Source organism: Ostrinia nubilalis, chromosome 6 (assembly GCF_963855985.1).
Source record: "Ostrinia nubilalis chromosome 6, ilOstNubi1.1, whole genome shotgun sequence".
Classification (NCBI taxonomy): Eukaryota; Metazoa; Arthropoda; class Insecta; order Lepidoptera; family Crambidae; genus Ostrinia; species Ostrinia nubilalis.
The window spans coordinates 2,928,560-2,950,277 of NC_087093.1; the positions used below are offsets into that span (position 1 = coordinate 2,928,560).

At 36.9% G+C, this 21,718-nt stretch overlaps 1 protein-coding gene across 1 annotated transcript; it reads right to left on the reverse strand.

Annotated features, from left to right (window-relative positions):
• Positions 1-19,637: 19,637 nt before the first annotated feature.
• Positions 19,638-21,718, reverse strand: LOC135072405 (ELAV-like protein 1). Its single transcript, XM_063966313.1, has one exon. It carries the CDS (start codon positions 21,392-21,394, stop codon positions 20,309-20,311), a length of 1,086 nt encoding a protein of 361 aa, XP_063822383.1. The 5' UTR covers positions 21,395-21,718; the 3' UTR covers positions 19,638-20,308.

Here is a 21,718-nt window from a genome sequence, read left to right on the forward strand (position 1 = left end):
TGACATTTACGTACATTAGTGACGTGACGTGCGTTGCGTGCATAAGCACATAGGGATGTTACCAAACATCGAGCACCTAAGAAGAAATCGATTTTAATAAATATCGATATCATTAAAAAAAAGAAGGAAAAAATAATCACCCTTACCTATTGAAATAATTAGGAAGAGCCGCGTCCCCTAACACATGGCGATGGCGATCAACCCCCTTAGACAAATTACACTTTTTAATCGAATCGACGTCCACGGATGGACAAAGGCCTCCCCCAATCTCCATGACGACCGGTCCAGGTCCTGCGGTGCCCGCATCCTCTGACCCTTCCTCTTCCCGCGCAAATAATACTTTACCGGCGGGCACGGCAATGCCCCCGCCAAGACGAGCGCGAAGCAAACACTGCCGTACCGTAGGTACTGTACCTACCATCCTTTACTGGAATTCCAAGACTCGAAAGCGAATCGAGCGAACCATAATGTTTTAGGTACTTTTAGAGGACTTTAGTGGCCGTGGCCCGTGGGTCGCTGGTTCAATACCCGCTCCATTTAAAAATATAATAATGGAGATAAGTAGGTACATTATAATATTATGCTGTAGGTAGGTACCTATATTTATTACATTGGCACATTAGGTCCCTCCCTACACAATGTGTGCCTACAAGCTGTTTCCTGTCTAATAAATCAATAATTATACATACAGGCAGTCAACTACCTAAGACCTCTCATTTAAATGTGGTTTCACTGAATAAATGGTGCTATTTCTCTAGGTTACCTATTATCTTCGGTAAATTCCCACCTATAGTTCCAAAATACTGGACTGTCCTGGCGATGACATTGACAGTGGGGCGCCACCGTCAATACCGAATCGCTGGTTCAGATTTTTGCCATGTTGCAAACCATATAGTTGAACGATGGTAGCGCCCCCCTGTCATTGAGTTTGGTGGGACAGTTCAGCGTGGGTCATCTATACTTGATTTATTTATACCTACTTAGTTAAAATAAAATGTAAATTAAGTAGTTTTATTAATAAACACATCATAAATATTTATAGGTAGGTACTTAGATTGTATTGGTAGTTTAGTGTAGGTATTTTTTTTGGTTTCGATGTCCACCACTGAGGGACAGAGCAACAAATTTCTTCTCAGTGTCCACCAGTAGGGCCCAACGGGAAGATTTCAGTAGCGCTGTCCCCCACTGGTGGACATTGCAACTTTTTTTCTCGATGTCCACCAGTGGTGGACAAATAGTGGGTGCAGTCCTGTTGTCCCCCCTGCTTGGCCCCCCTGGGGGAGCCAACAGGATTTCTAAATCCTGTTGTCCCCCCTGGCTAGGGGAGACAACAGGACTAGATTTTCAATCAGGTGCAGTCCTGTTGTCCCCCCTGCTTGGCCCCCCTGGGGGAGCCAACAGGATTTCGAAATCCTGTTGTCCCCCCTGGCTAGGGGAGACAACAGGACTTAGATTTTCAATCAATGATTTGAGGACTGTTGTCCCCCCTGGCAAAAATTATTTAAAAGCCATGTATTTTTATAACATAATTTGTGAAATACTGAAGTACTTGACTGAATGCCAAATTCCCAAAATGAGTGAATACCTAAACGTTTGTTAAATAATAATTACCATTTTGATAACGAAAAAAATAAGGGTGGTGCCGGTACTGACATCTACAAACTTGAAATTTGGCAGGTAGGTTCCTTATGGCGTGTAGACATCTGCCAAGAACGAATTTTATTTATCTATTTATTTAAGGATAGGAAATAATACGAAACATGTAATAGGATTTTACGAAATTCCACACATAAGGGGGTAAAACGGACTCCACGCGTAGGTACGAAGATGCGGGCGGCCGCTAGTTGAATGATGAATCACTGAGCAATTAATTTGTTGAATATTATGACTAATTTAAAATTATGCAGTTTTAGCGTCCTACCTACTAATATTACAAATGGGAGTATGGAATAGTATAGATGTTTGATACTCTTTCACGTAAAAACTAGCTACTAAACTAATTTTTAGTCAACTTTACAGAAGACAATATTTTTTATACATGAGAATAAAAAATATTGTCAAGCATTATACTTAGCTTTTTGCCCACGGCTTTGTCCGCGTAAAATTTTGTCTGTCACAGAAAAAATATAGAGCGCATTCCTGTTTAAAAAACCGGGACCCGGCACTTAAAACTATCTCTTTACCAAATATCAAAATCGGTTCAATGGTTTATGCGTGAATTCGTAACAGACAGACAGATAAAGTACTGTCTCATTTACTCGTATAATATTACTAGCGGCCGCCCGCGACTTCGTACGCGTGGAATTTTGTCTGTCACAGAAAAACTTTATCGCGCGCGTCCCTGTTTCAAAAACCGGGATAAAAACTATCCTATGTCCATTCCCGGGACTCAAACTATGTCCCTGCCAAATTTCATCGAAATCGGTTGCGAGGTTTAAGCGGGAAAGCGTAACAGACCGACGGTCCCTACGTATAATAATGTATCTGAAAACGGCCAATTTTACAGGAGAGCGGTTTGAAGGTTTAAACATGTGTAGCTCGCGTTCTATTTATCATACATTGATGAAATTTGGTATAATAGTTTTATATGAGGTATATTTTATAAAACATGAAGAATTATCAAAAAATAATCACAATTAGTGTATTATTTGTCATTTACTCACTTATAAAACGGAAAGTTTCTAATTACAAATGACGTAAGTGGTACTTACTGACTTTTACGTTGGATTAATAGGTTTGTTTAAATCATTAACTGCCACATAAGTAATTGTACATGGGAACAAAGTTCAGCTACTACTGACCGTAACTCTCATTCTAGGCCCATAGTCCTCCTCGACGAGGCTTAACAGCGTCCCGCCTCGTTTCCCAGATAGTTGCATATTGGAGGCACTTCAATACCTTAAGATTCTTCCTTATGTAAGGGGTCTTTTGACTGAAGAATTCCTGTAGAACCGGTAAATTTTCTTTTTCAATAGTGCCGGCCAGGTTTGACACCATGGCATCGAGCCCGAAGATCCACATGGGTCTTTTTTGAGTTCGATCTTGTGGAACATTGGATACGACTGGGTACTAAATGGAACCCTTTTCAAGGGCATGGACATTTCAAGGTATCATCTGCCATGCAGATAGTTTCATCATTACAAGAATATCCTGATAACTTTCAGAGCCTCCCCTCCAACAGCGAATCGGCTTGCCTGGGAGCCACAGATGGCATTATGCTCGCCCCAGGCCAGGGACCACATATATTTAAAAGCATCCCTGATACCTTCACCTGACGCCCACATCACTGTCAAAGCTAAGGCACAGATCAAATCAGTGGCGCCAAGTAGTGCGCGCAAATACGGTGACCTCAATCAACAGCCCTTTACAGTCCACTGCTAGACTATGAGCCTCCTCCACTATAGTGGAGGGTTTTGCCATAATCTCCACGCTTGGCAGGTGGGTTGGAGATCGCAGTTTAAAAGATTGATGTTTATCAGAGAGCGCTGCTGCCCGTTCTCTGTTTGATATGTAGTCCCTAAGTCGCCTCTTACGACGAGTAGAATACATTTGTCACCAACCCCTACTCTTCCCGCGGGTGTCGTAAGAGGCAACTTAGGGACTACGGTGACCTTAGTTAGTTAGTTAGTTTTGGTGACCTTAATTGTATATAATCAGTGGCAGCTTGCACTTTTTCCAATTCGTCGCCGTGCGTATGGAAGACAGCTTGCTTCGTCGTGGCTGCTTCCCTAATTTGGAAGTCCGAGAACTCTATGTCGGAAGGCTATGGAGAAAGGCCAGGAGCCCTATACTGGCACCCTCAAAAGCATAATTCTGTACAGGACTCCCATCTAAGGCATCACCCTCGTAGGGAAGGGTAACGCTACCCATCTTCTAAGACCTTAACAGGCCCAGAAAGTCTACAGGGCTACATCGTAGGCTTTAACGCAGCGTGAAGAACGAGGTAAAAGCTCCGCCTTAGGAGGACAGAGAGGCCGTTTGACGTGAGACTCGCTAGCCTGTGCTGTAGTCTAGTAGTTGATAAACTACCTAGCCGTAGCTAAGTTGGGTCACCGAACCTTATTCGCAATCGTGCAGAAGTTGAAGGTTGCTCGAGCGATTTCACCATGACTGGGCACGGATCCTTCGCGCCCTACCTATATTGCGGTGGCTAGGAGCATACGGCACACCATATTCTTGCGGGATAGCATAGTCAAAGCTATGTGGACGGTAACAAAACCTGGGTGGTAATGAATCACCTCTATCTGAGAAGACAAGGTGCCGAAAGAAGCTGCGGTACGATAGCGCGACTACGAACCAAGTGCGGGTGCATTTGAATTCACTCCAGGGAAGGTGACAGTATGATTGCCTCCTATCTTCCTTCCTCAGTAATGGCCAGCGTAACGGGGTCGTGAGGCAGTACGGGAGGCATTGCATAAGCCACCACCACCGTCTGCTGACGGTGAGTGTGTGTGCGGGAAAGCTGTGTACTTCCAGCTGCTCTCGTCCCAACTGTCGCCGTGTAGGCGGGAGGTCTTTGTTCGGAATCTCACAGTTAGCACTTATAGCGAGTGACGGGTGCATCAGGGTATTTTTAGTGGGTATACCTCATCCTTCTGACGGGTATGTATGCAATATCATGTAAGCATGTAATAGTAGCTTCTGAGTTAATTGAAACTTTTGTTTGTAAGTGTTGCCCGCTTATATTTATTTCTGAATTCCATAATTATTCCGGGCAGAAATTGAAATGATGAATTTTAATTTCTGTGACGGGTCTGGGTGTTTTCTATGATGTATGTATTTACAAAAAAAAAGTATTTAAGTATGTTTATCCCGTCGTCAGGCCTGGCTCACTCCGCGCGGTACATCCGATAATTACCTACAGCGAAGCGCCCCGCCGGCGGGTATTATATCAGTCGAGTGTCACGCGCGCGCCCGTCAGGACGCTGGCGTGCGTTGTAGTATGATTATAATTCTATGATCAAAGTATTATTTAAAAATGGATATAAAGAGAAAGAAATATTGTGCGGCGTTCGGGTGTTTAAATTCGAAAAGAAATCTACCGGATTTATCTTTTTTTTCGCTTCACAAAGATGCTGAAAGGTATGTTGGCCATGTAGGTAATCAATAATTCTTAGGATAGTATAGGAACCTAACCTACTACTACTACTGCTCAGAATGCGTTCGTTCGTTTCAGCCAAATGACGTCCACTGCTGGACAAAGGCCTCTGTTTTCCATAATGAATGCATACTTACCTACATACGTACTTCATTACAAATAAGTAGATTAATTATTTTTTCACTAGACAGCAACCCTAACAGCGTAAGAAGAGTTCAGAGGCACGCGATAGAAAGAGACAAAACTTGTAGGTGAATAAAATTGTAGGTACGTAGTGCTGTGCGAGCTGAATTCCACTGTATCGCGTCGTAGCAAGACTCTCATTTATTTAAATCGTCTTGCGGAGTAATCCTTCTGTACCTGTACTATTACTTATTCTGTGCCGTCGTCTAGTACCCATAGTACAAGCTTTGCTTAGTTTGGGACTAGAGGCGCAGTGTAAAATGTCCAAGGATATTTATTTATTTATTATTATTTATTTATAATATGCTTGATAAATAAATAAAATAAATTTTTACGATATTTTTACAAACTTGTATCTTATAAAAAGTAGCATAGGAGAAGAACTTGGTTGCGTTAAGTCTAATAAATGACCCTAGATACTTCAGTCGTGTTGTATATCATATTTTATATTGTTTTGTCTTCACTTTTATCTCCACCAGATATTGCTAAAATACAATTTCTCAGCGTAAAACACCGTTACTGGCACTAACTTATAGACATAAAACAAACTTTTCCAAAGTAAAACATTTATAGTGGCAGTTACGGCTAGAAGATACTTTAATTTTCCGACGTAAAAATAGGTAAGTGCCACCTACTTACAATAGTAACTTTAATTTTCCCTAGTGAAACAACGCAACTACCAGATTCCTACAGTTAAATGATTAATTTGCCGTTGGTATAATGTTGAGTGAAACAAATTAGGTCAGAAACCATAATAATACCTATTTCCTTAATAAAATACGTATCAATTCACTCGACCTGCGCGAATGAAAGTGGCAGTTGCGGGGTTGGGCGCGCGGGGTTAAGCGTGCGGTCCAACGTAAAATTTCGTAACTCCCACTAATGCAATTTTACTGCGGAAATCGTTCTAATTTTGTAGTTGCGGGATTTGTTTTTTGACGTTTTAAGGTTCAATTTGAATAAAAACTGTATGTTTTTTGAACTGAGCCGTAACTGTTGGGTGCTCTGAAGGTTTTGCAAACAAAAACGGCAAATCACGGAACTGGTAGATACTGAATTGTACGTAGGGACCGTCGAGACAGACAGACAGACAGAGTTACTTTCGCATTTATAATATTAGTTGGGATTTAGTAGGGATAATTCATAACGATCTGTTAAAAGCAAGTAAAGCAGATTTTGGAATAGTCAGAAATATTACCAGTACTTACCAACAACTTTTATTTCTTTCGTTAACACGATGTTAATTATTATTTGACATACGTTTAGGTATTTAGTTTGTCAATATGGGTTCTATATTGGCTCACATAAAATTCTAAATCCTATTCTTTGTCTTACTACCGATTTGTGTTCATAATAATCTCTCTTCATAATTTTATTTTTCATACTTTTTTTATTCATACATTTTTATTACTACCATCGGAGCTCATAACAGTTAGTAATCATAATTTTTTTATCAATACTGTTACTACCAAGAACCATTTAAAATACATAATTTTTATTTTCAGATCTTTTTTTCTTCATAACATTCATTGATCATATTGTTTTAATTAATAATGTTGTTACTAAGAACATACTTCAACTCATAATGTTGTTGTTCAGAATAATTTACTTTATATAATAACAAACATACTCGTATCTTTAAAAAAATCATATTATATAATTTAATAGAGTAGATAAGCATGCAGAGCATGCAGCATGAAAGCAAGCATGCAGCATGCATTGGTATCTCGTCGTCTCCGGCGCTGCGGGATGTGCAGCCCTTCCGCCCTTGCGTAACGAGGCTCAGGCACCCACGCTTGCTTCCGCAGCTTCGGCTTTTTGGACCGCCATCGGGGCCTCGGCGACCAGCCTCAGCCGCTCCAGCTCGCCCGGGCGCCTGGGCCTCGTTACAGCGGGCGAGGGCTGCCCTCCCTCCGCGCCTCCGGCTTTTAAATTACACTCTAGGGGTAGGGCAGACAAGACTACGTGGAGTCGGTTTTGCAGCGATTCGTTTCTGTCACGTTAGTTTTGTGGCACAAAATATTGCCTGTTTTGGACCATTTCAAATTAATTTAATATTAAAATACGATTTAATACGAATATAGACATCATGATTTTCAATAATATGGATAAATACACTTATGAGTAACAAATTTATGAAAACACTAGCTTTCCGCCCGCGGCTTCGCCCGCGTGGAATTTTGTCTGTCACAGAAAAACTTTATCGCGCGCGTCCCTGTTTCAAAAACCGGGATAAAAACTATCCTATGTTCTTTCCCGGGACTCAAACTATCTCTATGCCAAATTTCATCAAAATCGGTTGCGAGGTTTAAGCGGGAAAGCGTAACAGACAGACAGACAGACAGAGTTACTTTCGCATTTATAATATTATTATAGTTGGGATTAGTTGGGATATAATATTAGGATATACATCACATTTATGAATATTATAGTTATTTATTCGAATGATTATGAGTTTCGATCATTAGCATAGAAAAATATATGAAAACAAATATTAGTAAAAACTAAGTGTATGATTAGTGATATTATGAATATCAATGATTATGTTTTTAAATATGTAGATTTTAAATTTTTTATGAAGAATGATCATTATGGTATCAAATTGTATGAGAAATATTTTCGGACCTCAAATGATAGGAATTGAAAAGTTATGTTAGAAAATGCGCTACCGTCAATATGGCATTTAGTCAGGTAGGTACTCCAGTACTTCTTAAATGTTACAAAAATATATGGCTTCTAAATACCCAATGATTTCCAGGGGGGACAACAGTCCTCAAATCATTGATTGAAAGGTGCAGTCCTGTTGTCCCCCCTGCTTGGCCCCCCTGGGGGAGCCAACAGGATTTCTAAATCCTGTTGTCCCCCCTGGCTAGGGGAGACAACAGGACTAGATTTTCAATCAATGATTTGAGGACTGTTGTCCCCCCTGGAAATCATTGGGTATTTAGAAGCCATATATTTTTGTAACATTTAAGAAGTACTGGAGTACCTACCTGACTAAATGCCATATTGACGGTAGCGCATTTTCTAACATAACTTTTCAATTCCTATCATTTGAGGTCCGAAAATATTTCTCATACAATTTGATACCATAATGATCATTCTTCATAAAAAATTTAAAATCTACATATTTAAAAACATAATCATTGATATTCATAATATCACTAATCATACACTTAGTTTTTACTAATATTTGTTTTCATATATTTTTCTATGCTAATGATCGAAACTCATAATCATTCGAATAAATAACTATAATATTCATAAATGTGATGTATATCCTAATATTATATCCCAACTAATCCCAACTATAATAATATTATACTTCGTCGCTGCATCCTCGAGATTTTCATATTTACCAGGTAGTCCACTTCTCATTGTACTAGGCATCGAACATTTTAGAGCATACAATACAAAAAAAGTACTTGTTATGACTCGATATCCGGCGGTAGTGGGGCACGTTTACGTCAGACCCCTCCAACCGTCGAGTCGTCATTCGCTTCGATAGTGCGGGCATCGTAACATCGAAATTTCTCGTTCGTGCCGCAAAAATAAAATTAAATTGGAAAAAGTGTGTGCTTCGTGTGTGTTTAAATGTGTAGTAACCATAAAAGTAAACTTTTCGAAAAAATACACAGTTATATTACGTCGTCTAGGGCGACGCGACATTTGGAGGATAATAATGGCTACCTGTTGGGGAATCAGGAGACCGGATCAAGGCCGCAAGTAAGTGCTCCGCCAACGAAAGTGCCTGGAAAGCTGCAGTCTGCGACGAATCGCGCCGTAATGCAAAAAACATCACTCATCGTGAATCACAATGATGACTACGACCACTCTGGCAAGAGTGTACAGACCGAGAGGAAGATGGGCTTGGGAAATATTTAAAACAATTATTTTGTTTTTACCCAACTGTAAAAGGAATGGCAAAATGTTTTCGATTATATTCTATCTGTGCTCGTACATAGGTACGTAATACATTGGATCCTAATTTAACACTGAGCTGTGCTGTGATGTGAGTTGTGCTGTGATGAAGTTCATACCGTGTTTCATGGAATCTTACCTTAATGCTATTAAGGTAATCTATGTATTTCCTAAGAGTAGTGATGCGATTACTACCGAAATACCAAAATCGTAATAAAGAACCTCGATGCGATTGAGGTCAAATACGAATCTCTTAGAGTAGTGATGCGATTACTACCAAAATACCAAAAATCGTGAGAAAGAACCTCGATGCGATTGAGGTCAAATACGAGTTTCTTAGAGTAGTGATGCGATTACTACCGAAATACAGTTCACAAGAACATAAACTCGCTGCGTGCCTCCGCACAGCGCGCCTGCCGTGGCTACTGGCCCCGCTGCCCCGTCGTCTTCCCCGTGCGCCCAGGTGGGACCCCGCCGTGGCTCAGTTGCTCCGCAGCTGCCCTTCGCGACCTGTGTCGCCCAGTCCGAAAAACGGTGTCGTAAGGTGAGTGCGTCCATTGCTATCATAATTACTATTGAATGTAACTAAATTTACTTCGCTGGTGTATTTACATACAGGACCTACTTATCAAATTTTTTGTTTAAACTATTTAAATAAAATAAGAAACTATAATATTCAAATGTACTAAAACAATGATTTCGAATAATACCATCAGCGAGACTACAAATATGTATTTCCTTGAGTAGTAATGCGATTACTACCGAAATACCATAATCGTTATGAAGAACCTCGATGCGATTGAGGTCATATAACTATTACCTATAATACCAAACCGAACCGAACCGAAATACCAAAACTGTAATGAGCCTATATTACCACTGAAGTCTAAGAATCGGATGATTCAACACAAGGGGAAATTTCAGTCTGATAAACCTGCAAAACCGGATATAGAGGTTACATAGGTAAATTGTTTCAACTTCAGACACGGAAAAGTGATCCCGTTAGCCAATAATATTTTGGAAGGCTTAGGTCAGCTTAAAAAGTAAAACTGAGGTGTACGCACTCCAATTTGGAGATGAGATAATATTCTGAACGCTTGGGCGAATCTTGGCTAATTAACTGAGGGACGAGTCAATCCAGAGGTTGACTAAAAATACCTACACATGTTGTCACGTGTCTCTTACGCAAATAAATTATTTGTGTTTTATTCAGTTCATTCTCCAAAAAACGGGGGGCTTATCCCTCGAGGTAACTGCTCGAGGAAGCGCAGAAATAGTAATAAAAAAGAAAAATACACAAAATGATAAGATGTATTTTTTGATTTGAAACTTTTATACAAGTCCATAAATTAAAATTACAATAGGAATAAAGACTTTAATCTAAATCAAGAAAATGTTATTTAAATGTTCAAATATTAATTTAGAATATTTGCCTCGGTGTGGGGTAACCGGTTCACGCACTTCTTTTCCTCAGCACCATCCGGTTACTGTATGGGTGCGCGTGTGCAAACATAACCCTGTTGTGCAACAGTAGCGTACTGCAACTGTTGCAATTTTTTGAGCAGCAGCTTTATTGAACGGTGGCATGATAAACACCAAAATTATTAAGATTTCATCAGATGTTTAATATCAGTAATCCTACCTTTATGTTTTGAGTGCCAAAACATATTAGCAGTTTCAGTTTCGGTCATCCTTATCAATAAACAGCAGCGACGACCAGCGATGGCTGCAGCAATTTCGTCCAAAACGAACAACAGTGATTTTTTTTTTCCGCTTTCTACGCTTTATTCTGGTCTCGTGATAAGGTTTAATTTAAACCAGTATACTAGCTTCATTCCATAGTTACAAAACAGAAGCTTATACCAACAACTTATAAACATTTTCACTTTGGTCTACCTAAGAACTGCAATGTTTTTTCAATACATAGTTATACATATTATACAAAAATATTTCATTAAGAATCAAGTTTAACTGAGAAGAGTAATTCTACTATAAACGTACACCACTTACGTTCATCTCTTTTACTTGAGTAAAGAATTTAGTTCAGACGCCTAAATTAGTGACTTTATGTAAAGAGTCTTATCCCACAAGCAAGAACTAAAGATACCCATTACTTATATTCATATTACTTTTAACAAAGTTAACAAAAAACTGGTAAAATTCCTTATATTATCAATATAACAACGAATCCAAACGTTAACAATACATAATAAACTATCATTCTATAGGAATGATGAATCGAATATTTATGGCCCCAACTTCATGCTAGTACATTATCTCGTGACTTCGGTTTCTTTCTATCGCATAAAATGAAAAGCAATAAATACAAATATTATTTATTTATATAATTTATATATTTACCTATAACATCATAATTACGAAACAGTTAATCGGCTACAAACAGCTGTGCGATGTATGAATATTTCTGCTACCGTAAGGTTACCTCGGTAACTTCTTCAAGCTTACTGAAATAAAAGATTTGAGTGTTATTTTTTGTGGGTCTCACACAACACAATTGGTTTGACAAACAATAAGACAAAACAAGGAAATAGATTATTTTTTGAAGTACTATTTACTTAGTAAAAGTAAAGTAATTGATTAATTTATTAATTTATTCTATTGGTTTACCAAGAACATAAGTTCTTGTGTAAGTAAGTAGGAGCATAAGCTCTATTAAAACACAAAGTATAACATCTATAACGTACACAGTCAATTAGAGGTAAACTCTGCATGCAATGAAGTGTTTATTTCAGAAAAATGAGATCAAAGTACTCTAAGCGTATGCTTATACGATACATGAAATCGGTCTTGACGTCATGATGTATTAAAATTGCTTATTTTAACTATTATTATAATTTTTTATTAAGATGCGTTTAAAAGTAAATAAATAATTCAATTGTTGCTACTAACAGATAAACTAAGGAATATACAGAGGAAAGGTGGTAATATATCAAAATGTATATATTTTATTTTTCATGTTTATTACACCGCCTTAGTCTCTCTGCTAGACCTGTGGTTGACTGGCAGAGAATGCCACTTGGCATTAAGTCCGCCACTGTACAGTTTTATGTGCAAAAGTATAAATAAATAAATGTTATCCTATCTTAAATACACACACATTTATCTGCAAAACGTTAAATAAAACATATCATTACCTGAACGTAGTTAGAATTAGCCACCTCTTTTGTGTGCCGACGTTCTGTCGGACTGAGCACGCTGACTGGCGATACTCAAGGATCGCGCGCAAATTTTTGCGAAGTACCCACTTATTTAGTTAATCCTTAATTTTATATTCTGTTAATATAAAGTTATCGTTCTCAGTTTGGTTATTATGTTTCCAATCCAAAGCTAGTTTTACTAAAAATTGCGCTTCTCTCACGTTAGTGAATTGTTGTAATTCTTGGGAAAATTAAAATCTTAAACTACATACATATAAATTCAATTATCATAGCTCAATGTACAAAATCTGACCCCATAATAGAAAAAAGTTAATGTCTTAACTTAAAAGCGAAGGCAAAATTTCAAACAACAGCTACATTTTATTTGAAGCATAAAATTACCATTAGAATACTATTAAGTATTTATTACATAAAAAAGAAGTAGTAAAAATATTAACTTGCAGAAGAATGGGACACCTGGCCTATTATATTTACCGGTGATTTCACTAATACTTTAGCACCCGGGTGGTCCCAGTTGCACTTTAAAGTATTGTTTTCAATATCAGAGTTATTATTCTAGCAAATACAATTATTTCTTACGAGTATACATGAATAACAAGTTAAATTATTATTATTATACCAAAAAACTAATCTCAAACTACGAATAAATTTTACCATAATGCAAGAGCCTCTAGGATAGATTAAACATATTTGAATATTTTTTCATTACGTGTGAGTTATATTGATATAACCCAAAATTATATTCCGCACAAAGTGTCCGTCATGCAACAATTTCAGCGGCTAATTGTTGAAAAGTTATCATAGAATCGATTAAAAGAAAAGCAGCAGGCTAATCTAGAAAATTACCTTGAATTCTATTCTTAAATTTAAAGCAAGACCTTCTGCTTCGCATTTTGATAATGCTTTACTTAACGATAATATTATGTATAAATATTATTCCTTATAAAGGTCTTATTTATTTAAATAACGTATTTATCATAGTTTTGATTTCGCTAAAGCTCTCTAAACATCTACCTGGTAAATATGAAAATCTCGAGGATGCAGCGACGAAGTATAATTTATGGTTAAACAAACTTACCTTAAGTGAAGTTTGACCGTAATTATACGAGTCGCTGCATCCGAAGAGATTTTCATTCCCGCCCTACCCCTAAGTTTACACTTAACCCTTACTTAACTTTAGCGAAATCATACTCTGAAATGAATGACGACTCGACGGTTGGAGGGGTCTGACGTAAACGTGCCCCACTACCGCCGGATATCGAGTCATAACAAGTACTTTTTTTGTATTGTATGCTCTAAAATGTTCGATGCCTAGTACAATGAGAAGTGGACTACCTGGTAAATATGAAAATCTCTTCGGATGCAGCGACTCGTATAATTACGGTCAAACTTCACTTAAGGTAAGTTTGTTTAACCATAAATTATAAATGCGAAAGTAACTCTGTCTGTCTGTCTGTCTGTTACGCTTTCCCGCTTAAACCTCGCAACCGATTTTGATGAAATTTGGCATAGAGATAGTTTGAGTCCCGGGAAAGAACATAGGATAGTTTTTATCCCGGTTTTTGAAACAGGGACGCGCGCGATAAAGTTTTTCTGTGACAGACAAAATTCCACGCGGGCGAAGCCGCGGGCGGAAAGCTAGTGTTTTCATAAATTTGTTACTCATAAGTGTATTTATCCATATTATTGAAAATCATGATGTCTATATTCGTATTAAATCGTATTTTAATATTAAATTAATTTGAAATGGTCCAAAACAGGCAATGTTTTGTGCCACAAAACTAACGTGACAGAAACGAATCGCTGCAAAACCGACTCCACGTAGTCTTGTCTGCCCTACCCCTAGAGTGTAATTTAAAAGCCGGAGGCGCGGAGGGAGGGCAGCCCTCGCCCGCTGTAACGAGGCCCAGGCGCCCGGGCGAGCTGGAGCGGCTGAGGCTGGTCGCCGAGGCGCCGATGGCGGTCCAAAAAGCCGAAGCTGCGGAAGCAAGCGTGGGTGCCTGAGCCTCGTTACGCAAGGGCGGAAGGGCTGCACATCCCGCAGCGCCGGAGACGACGAGATACCAATGCATGCTGCATGCTTGCTTTCATGCTGCATGCTCTGCATGCTTATCTACTCTATTAAATTATATAATATGATTTTTTTAAAGATACGAGTATGTTTGTTATTATATAAAGTAAATTATTCTGAACAACAACATTATGAGTTGAAGTATGTTCTTAGTAACAACATTATTAATTAAAACAATATGATCAATGAATGTTATGAAGAAAAAAAGATCTGAAAATAAAAATTATGTATTTTAAATGGTTCTTGGTAGTAACAGTATTGATAAAAAAATTATGATTACTAACTGTTATGAGCTCCGATGGTAGTAATAAAAATGTATGAATAAAAAAAGTATGAAAAATAAAATTATGAAGAGAGATTATTATGAACACAAATCGGTAGTAAGACAAAGAATAGGATTTAGAATTTTATGTGAGCCAATATAGAACCCATATTGACAAACTAAATAACTAAACGTATGTCAAATAATAATTAACATCGTGTTAACGAAAGAAATAAAAGTTGTTGGTAAGTACTGGTAATATTTCTGACTATTCCAAAATCTGCTTTACTTGCTTTTAACAGATCGTTATGAATTATCCCTACTAAATCCCAACTAATATTATAAATGCGAAAGTAACTCTGTCTGTCTGTCTGTCTGTTACGCTTTCCCGCTTAAACCTCGCAACCGATTTCGATGAAATTTGGCAGGGACATAGTTTGAGTCCCGGGAATGGACATAGGATAGTTTTTATCCCGGTTTTTGAAACAGGGACGCGCGCGATAAAGTTTTTCTGTGACAGACAAAATTCCACGCGTACGAAGTCGCGGGCGGCCGCTAGTAATATTATACGAGTAAATGAGACAGTACTTTATCTGTCTGTCTGTTACGAATTCACGCATAAACCATTGAACCGATTTTGATATTTGGTAAAGAGATAGTTTTAAGTGCCGGGTCCCGGTTTTTTAAACAGGAATGCGCTCTATATTTTTTCTGTGACAGACAAAATTTTACGCGGACAAAGCCGTGGGCAAAAAGCTAAGTATAATGCTTGACAATATTTTTTATTCTCATGTATAAAAAATATTGTCTTCTGTAAAGTTGACTAAAAATTAGTTTAGTAGCTAGTTTTTACGTGAAAGAGTATCAAACATCTATACTATTCCATACTCCCATTTGTAATATTAGTAGGTAGGACGCTAAAACTGCATAATTTTAAATTAGTCATAATATTCAACAAATTAATTGCTCAGTGATTCATCATTCAACTAGCGGCCGCCCGCATCTTCGTACCTACGCGTGGAGTCCGTTTTACCCCCTTATGTGTGGAATTTCGTAAAATCCTATTACATGTTTCGTATTATTTCCTATCCTTAAATAAATAGATAAATAAAATTCGTTCTTGGCAGATGTCTACACGCCATAAGGAACCTACCTGCCAAATTTCAAGTTTGTAGATGTCAGTACCGGCACCACCCTTATTTTTTTCGTTATCAAAATGGTAATTATTATTTAACAAACGTTTAGGTATTCACTCATTTTGGGAATTTGGCATTCAGTCAAGTACTTCAGTATTTCACAAATTATGTTATAAAAATACATGGCTTTTAAATCATTTTTGACAGGGGGGACAACAGTCCTCAAATCATTGATTGAAAATCTAAGTCCTGTTGTCTCCCCTAGCCAGGGGGGACAACAGGATTTCGAAATCCTGTTGGCTCCCCCAGGGGGGCCAAGCAGGGGGGACAACAGGACTGCACCAAATAGTGGGGGACATCGGGAATAAACGATTTATTCGTTAGGTAGACCTAGGTAAGTAGCTGCACATAATGCCTACAACCAACTTACCTAATAAAGCTGTATTAGACGTTTACAAAAGCTCAATATCGAGCTGTTCCATACATTCAGTTCAATAGAAACACGTTCTAACGTATTATTATTACACGAATTCGCCAAAAAATCCATGCCCTCGCGGTTCAAACACACAAAGGGTTCAATGAACTCCATTTGAAGGGTGATAGGGTCGATCCATCCCTCGCGTTGCTTGATCAAATTGTTTCAAAATGGAGCCCGCTTTGCGACCGGCCGGTTTTAATTAGATATCTTTCAACGAATGCCTACTTGCTTTTTCTAATTACTTTTACTTTTGTGATAAAGTATTATACATTATTATGACACTAGGTTTTTTACTAGTCATAAAAAATAACTCTCTCATTGTTACGAGTGTACCTACCTACCTAATACGGCATTTGTATGAAAAATATTGGTCCCATTGAATCAGTAATAATAATCAACCCTTACCTACAATTTTGTCTGCTTATTTTTTGACCATTTTGTTGTAGGTACAGGGTGTTAGTTTCGATTATTTTATGTTAGGGTACCTTCTACACCTAGTCAATTATTTTATGTATCCTATCCTATATCCTAATTATTTTGGGGTATAGATGTGGAGGGATATTAAAATAAAAGATTATTTATGTATATTATTGCTAATGTCAATATTTAATGTCTATCAATATTTCCTACATCAGATTACATTCGTTGACATTATTCCAAAAATTAAATGTAAGTAAGCCAAACATTTCCTCTTTACATTAATCGGCGATTTGTACTCTGTCTTATATATTTCTACCTACATCCTAGGCCAAAACCTTACAATACCCAAACCTGCCCAAAGTAAAACAAACGAAAAATAATAATAATAAAATCAAATCGTTAAATGTGGATAAATAAGTCACTAAAATCGAAAATGTTAGTTTTAAAGTAACAGAATCTACACTAACACAAAATACCACATATTAGAACACAAAGTACTAGTGCAAAACAAAACAATAAAAGGGACAGGTGTGTACTGGATTCAAAACATTGCTTTCGGTGGAGGATCATATCAATTCAGGGACGACACAACACATAATATATTTACTAGAAGATGTTCTGAATTTCTCGTTTGCTGTAATGGATAGAGACAAATCCAAGCTGTGCGTTTAAAGGATGACAAGCGGTACATTGACAATTACAGAACATGACTCCGAGTTCCAAGCCCAACCTTCCATGGGAGACATGAAACCTCGGGTAACACCGGATCTAAATAAACAGTCAAAATTAAGTTGGTGTGTACCCATGTGTATGTGTACCCACATGAATGAAAGGGATGCATGCATTATGTGCCATGTCGACTATATGTAACATAGACTATTGAAACTGGGTTTCCTTATAAAATTCGAAATTATGCAACTCGTTTTTACTGTTAAAACAGTTCCGTATTTCTATCTTTTATTTGTTCAGCGAAACTGGACCATTTACGTCACAGATTTGAACAGCTGAATAATTTCGAATTAAATAAAGCAGCAGACAGTAGATAAGTGTTATCATAACACCTTAAACTACAATAGAAACAACCTACTTTTTAGTCATACAAGTATTTAGCTAAACACAGAATAAGCAAACGAAAAGTTCAGAACACCCATAAGCTATAATATTCAGAGGTACAATTTACCCTTGACTAGTTTTGATACACACCATTATGTATATTGTTATGTATTGTGTACTATACAATGGTACATTATACTTATGTTAACCAAACACCACACCAACATAATTTAAACTCAAAATCCTAAATGTCTACATTTAAATTAGAGAACACAGTTTTATAAATACTTAAGAGTATACTTAAAACTTTAATCTTGCGCAAAATTATAACTGACTAGTTTCGCATATTTAAGTACTTGTAATAAATTATAATAATAATAATTAATATTATTGAATCATTTATCCTTATCAGTATCATAGAAAGTACATAAACACAGGTATTTATTCAAAATGCATCATACAAATAGAAGCCCATCATTTTTCTGGATCTCTCTTACTTGCTTTTCATGATATGCATTTACTATGAATAAATTTAACTATGAACGTAGTTACACAAACTACAGAATATCTGTAATAAACATACAAATCATGAGATGGGTTAACATTCATAATTGAGTAAGGTGATTTTACTGATCCAACTAATTTTGAACTTACACTAAATATTTAATATATTATTAAATATAACATCAAATGAATTCTATATACCTATATGATTATAATAAATTATGTTTACAATGAATTGAAAAGTTACTTAAATTTAATAATAAATAGATAATGATTATACAAATTAATAATTAGAGAGACAATATCATGCGGTGAAAGTCAAGCTGTCAACATGTTACATAATTGTAACAGTGAATACGCAGTAATGAGTTATATTTTAAACTCATTAGAGAAGGGTACTTGATTGCTTTTAGTATAAAATGTAAGAAGATTTCGATGCTATTATATTTAAAATTATCATTTAATGTGAGTTCAAGCAATCAAATACCCTATAATACCTTAAAGTATTTTCTACGTTAAACCTCACTCCAAATGCTTCTCAGGTTGACTTTCACTTTTTACACTACTAATATTCGCATATTATCAGATACATGAAGTATTCAAGTCACAATTACAAAATTTAGTCCAATAAAATGTTGATCAATAACTAATTAGTTCTTATGTCATGGTCCTTCCACTTCATAATTTCGATTGAGATTTTTTCACATAGCCCAAATTTATAATTTTTATTCAATATTATTACATTATCAGTAATGTGAAATAAAATATGAATAATGAGATTACAATAAAATAAAAGTGATTACCGCTAATAATGATCTAATATATTTATTCGTTATTATAAATATCTTTGTCATATGACTTTGTGCATTGTATATCTGTAATTATTATTATGGTTATAAATAACACTATTGACGGGACCACAATTCTAAGTTAATATTTAAAAATTCTTGTACCTATGGAAGCAATGGAGTTATATAAAAATCCTTGACTTATTAATATCAAGCGAATAGTCGTATTCAGTCATACATGTTTTATTATTTTGTATCTGGTATCTTTGGTAATATGAGGGAAAATAAATAATGTGAATAATTTAAATTTCTATTGCAACTATTCCAAAAGAAAATAGACATCCGTAAAGATTGCACTTGCTTTTAAATAAATAATATATTTTTTTCATACATTTACTTTAAGCAAATAGTATAATATTGCACTGTCTAAAGTTAATAAATATATTATTGCCTGAACAATTAGACTCTCGTTGGCATATTGTGCACTTCTGATAAAGATTTGAAATAGTTTTTGATTAATTAGATACATACAAAGCAAAAAAATTATGAAGAAGCATGTAAGAAAAATAGGAAAGAAAAGTAGTCTTTATCAGAAGTGAACATAAAAATGGTATTACATTAGATTCACTATTTCTTGATATCTGAAAATACATTATAACATCAGATATTAAGATGTTATAAATAAAAATAGTTTTCTATCTATTACAGAAAAAATACAATGCATTTAAGGCAGTAAATTACACACATTAAATAAAAATACTGATGTTATCATCTTAACAGTCAAATTAAATAGGTATAAAATTGTCAGTATCTTTATTTGAAAGCATTGTGAATTGTCATAGTAGTTCTTAAATTAACGTTAGCTAGCCTCTATAAAAGAGTAAATATAACATACATAGGTTGTTACTGAAAAAGAGTCAGTTTACTCATAACATCATTGGGTTTAGGGATACTGAAACTATAAATTCATGGTCATGGGAACAGCGATTTAAGGTCAAAGTACTAAACAGTTTGTGACTGCATTATTATTACTGTGATGTCCGTTAAATTATTTGTACTTGCTTAAATTGAACACTGTTCAACTGTTGTCATGATTTGCATCAGTCATATTTCACTACTCAGTTCTAATTAATTGATAATGATGCCAAACCATGACAGCTTAATGATCAACATTTTTGCATTAGCTACAATTTATTGACTAGATTTTGAATTAATTTAAGATTTACTCTTGTTCGTTTTGAAGCTGACCTGCAGTACTTGACCGTTCAGTGAGTAACCGTTCAAGGACTGGATCGCGACTACCGCTTCATCATAATTAGTCATAGTGACGAACCCATATCCTTTACATTTGTTGGTGGTAGGATCTCTTATTATTTTAACACTCTGGACGGCACCGAATGGGCCAAAAAGCTGCCACAGGATACTTTCCTCAGTGTCAGCTCCAATATTGTACACAAAGATGCACCAACCCGAACCACCTAGAGCGTTACCTTGGATCAGTGGGTCAGCCAGGGGAGAAAATCTTTGGAGCCCTTTGTTGATAGCAAGCAGTGCCTTCCCTGCGGGTCCGACGAAGCGACGTGCCGAAGCTGGAGCCAGGTATGCGGCCAATGGAGCTAATGCCTTGTTCTGGTTGCTTGGATTGTTTGCACACTTGACTGTAATTGGGCCGGTACCACCAGGCGGTATAGATCCATTCAACTCACGTATAGCTGCTTCTGCTTCACACCGCTGGTCGTATCGGATGAACGCGACGCCTCTTGAAGGGCCCTGAATGCCTCCTTGGTCTTCATTTCCCACCTGGAGTAAGTGCCCAACATTCATGTTCTCATGTAGAATGCGTGAGCTGATGATGGTTCCGTAGGGGCTAAAGAGCTTCTCCAACTCTTGCTGAGTCATATGTTTCGGTAGACCTGATACGTAGAGGTTGGCGCCTTTGATTGCGTCGGAACTAGGTCGAGCATACGAGACTTTGATGATTTTGTTCTGCAATCTCAATCCATTCAGAGTGTTCACAGCCTTCTCCGCGTCCTCCGCCTTGTGGTAATTAACGAAGGCGTAACCAAGACTTTGACCGTTCAGGATGTGGTCAGGAAAGACTGTCACTTTGTCTCTAATTAGCTTGCAACTTTCTACTTCGCCGACGCTCGAGAACAGTGACCGTATCTCTTCCTGAGTCATCGTTTGCGGCAAATAATTAACTATGAGATTAGTCTTGGACTCGTTATTACATGGCTGAACCTTGCTACCATTTTGCGTGGGTTGGTTCGCGTTTACTGTGTCAAGTGAATTTGCCATCATTTTCGCTGATTTAACGTTTACACCAAATTAGGTTAAATGTCACTGAATGTGTTAGATATCGTATCCAACACAATAAATCCGAATTAGACCATAGAATCTACGATATCTTTATTAACACCACTTCGCGTTGGTTGAAAGCATATGCAAGGTAAGAAAATCAATAAGATGCTGTTCACTCTTGTACTTTCCTGTTCTGGGTGCCGCCGCACATAATAAGTTGAATCAAAATTTAACCAGAAACACAAATTAACGTAAGTTTCTTAGATCTTGGAGAATACGAAAGCAAAGTGAAAAGGAAATCAACCAAAAATCTATGCGACTTGC

Coding starts and splice junctions, on each gene's coding strand:
- LOC135072405 (XM_063966313.1), bottom strand. CDS start 21,394: ATGATGGCAAATTCACTTGACACAGTAAACGCGAACCAACCCACGCAA.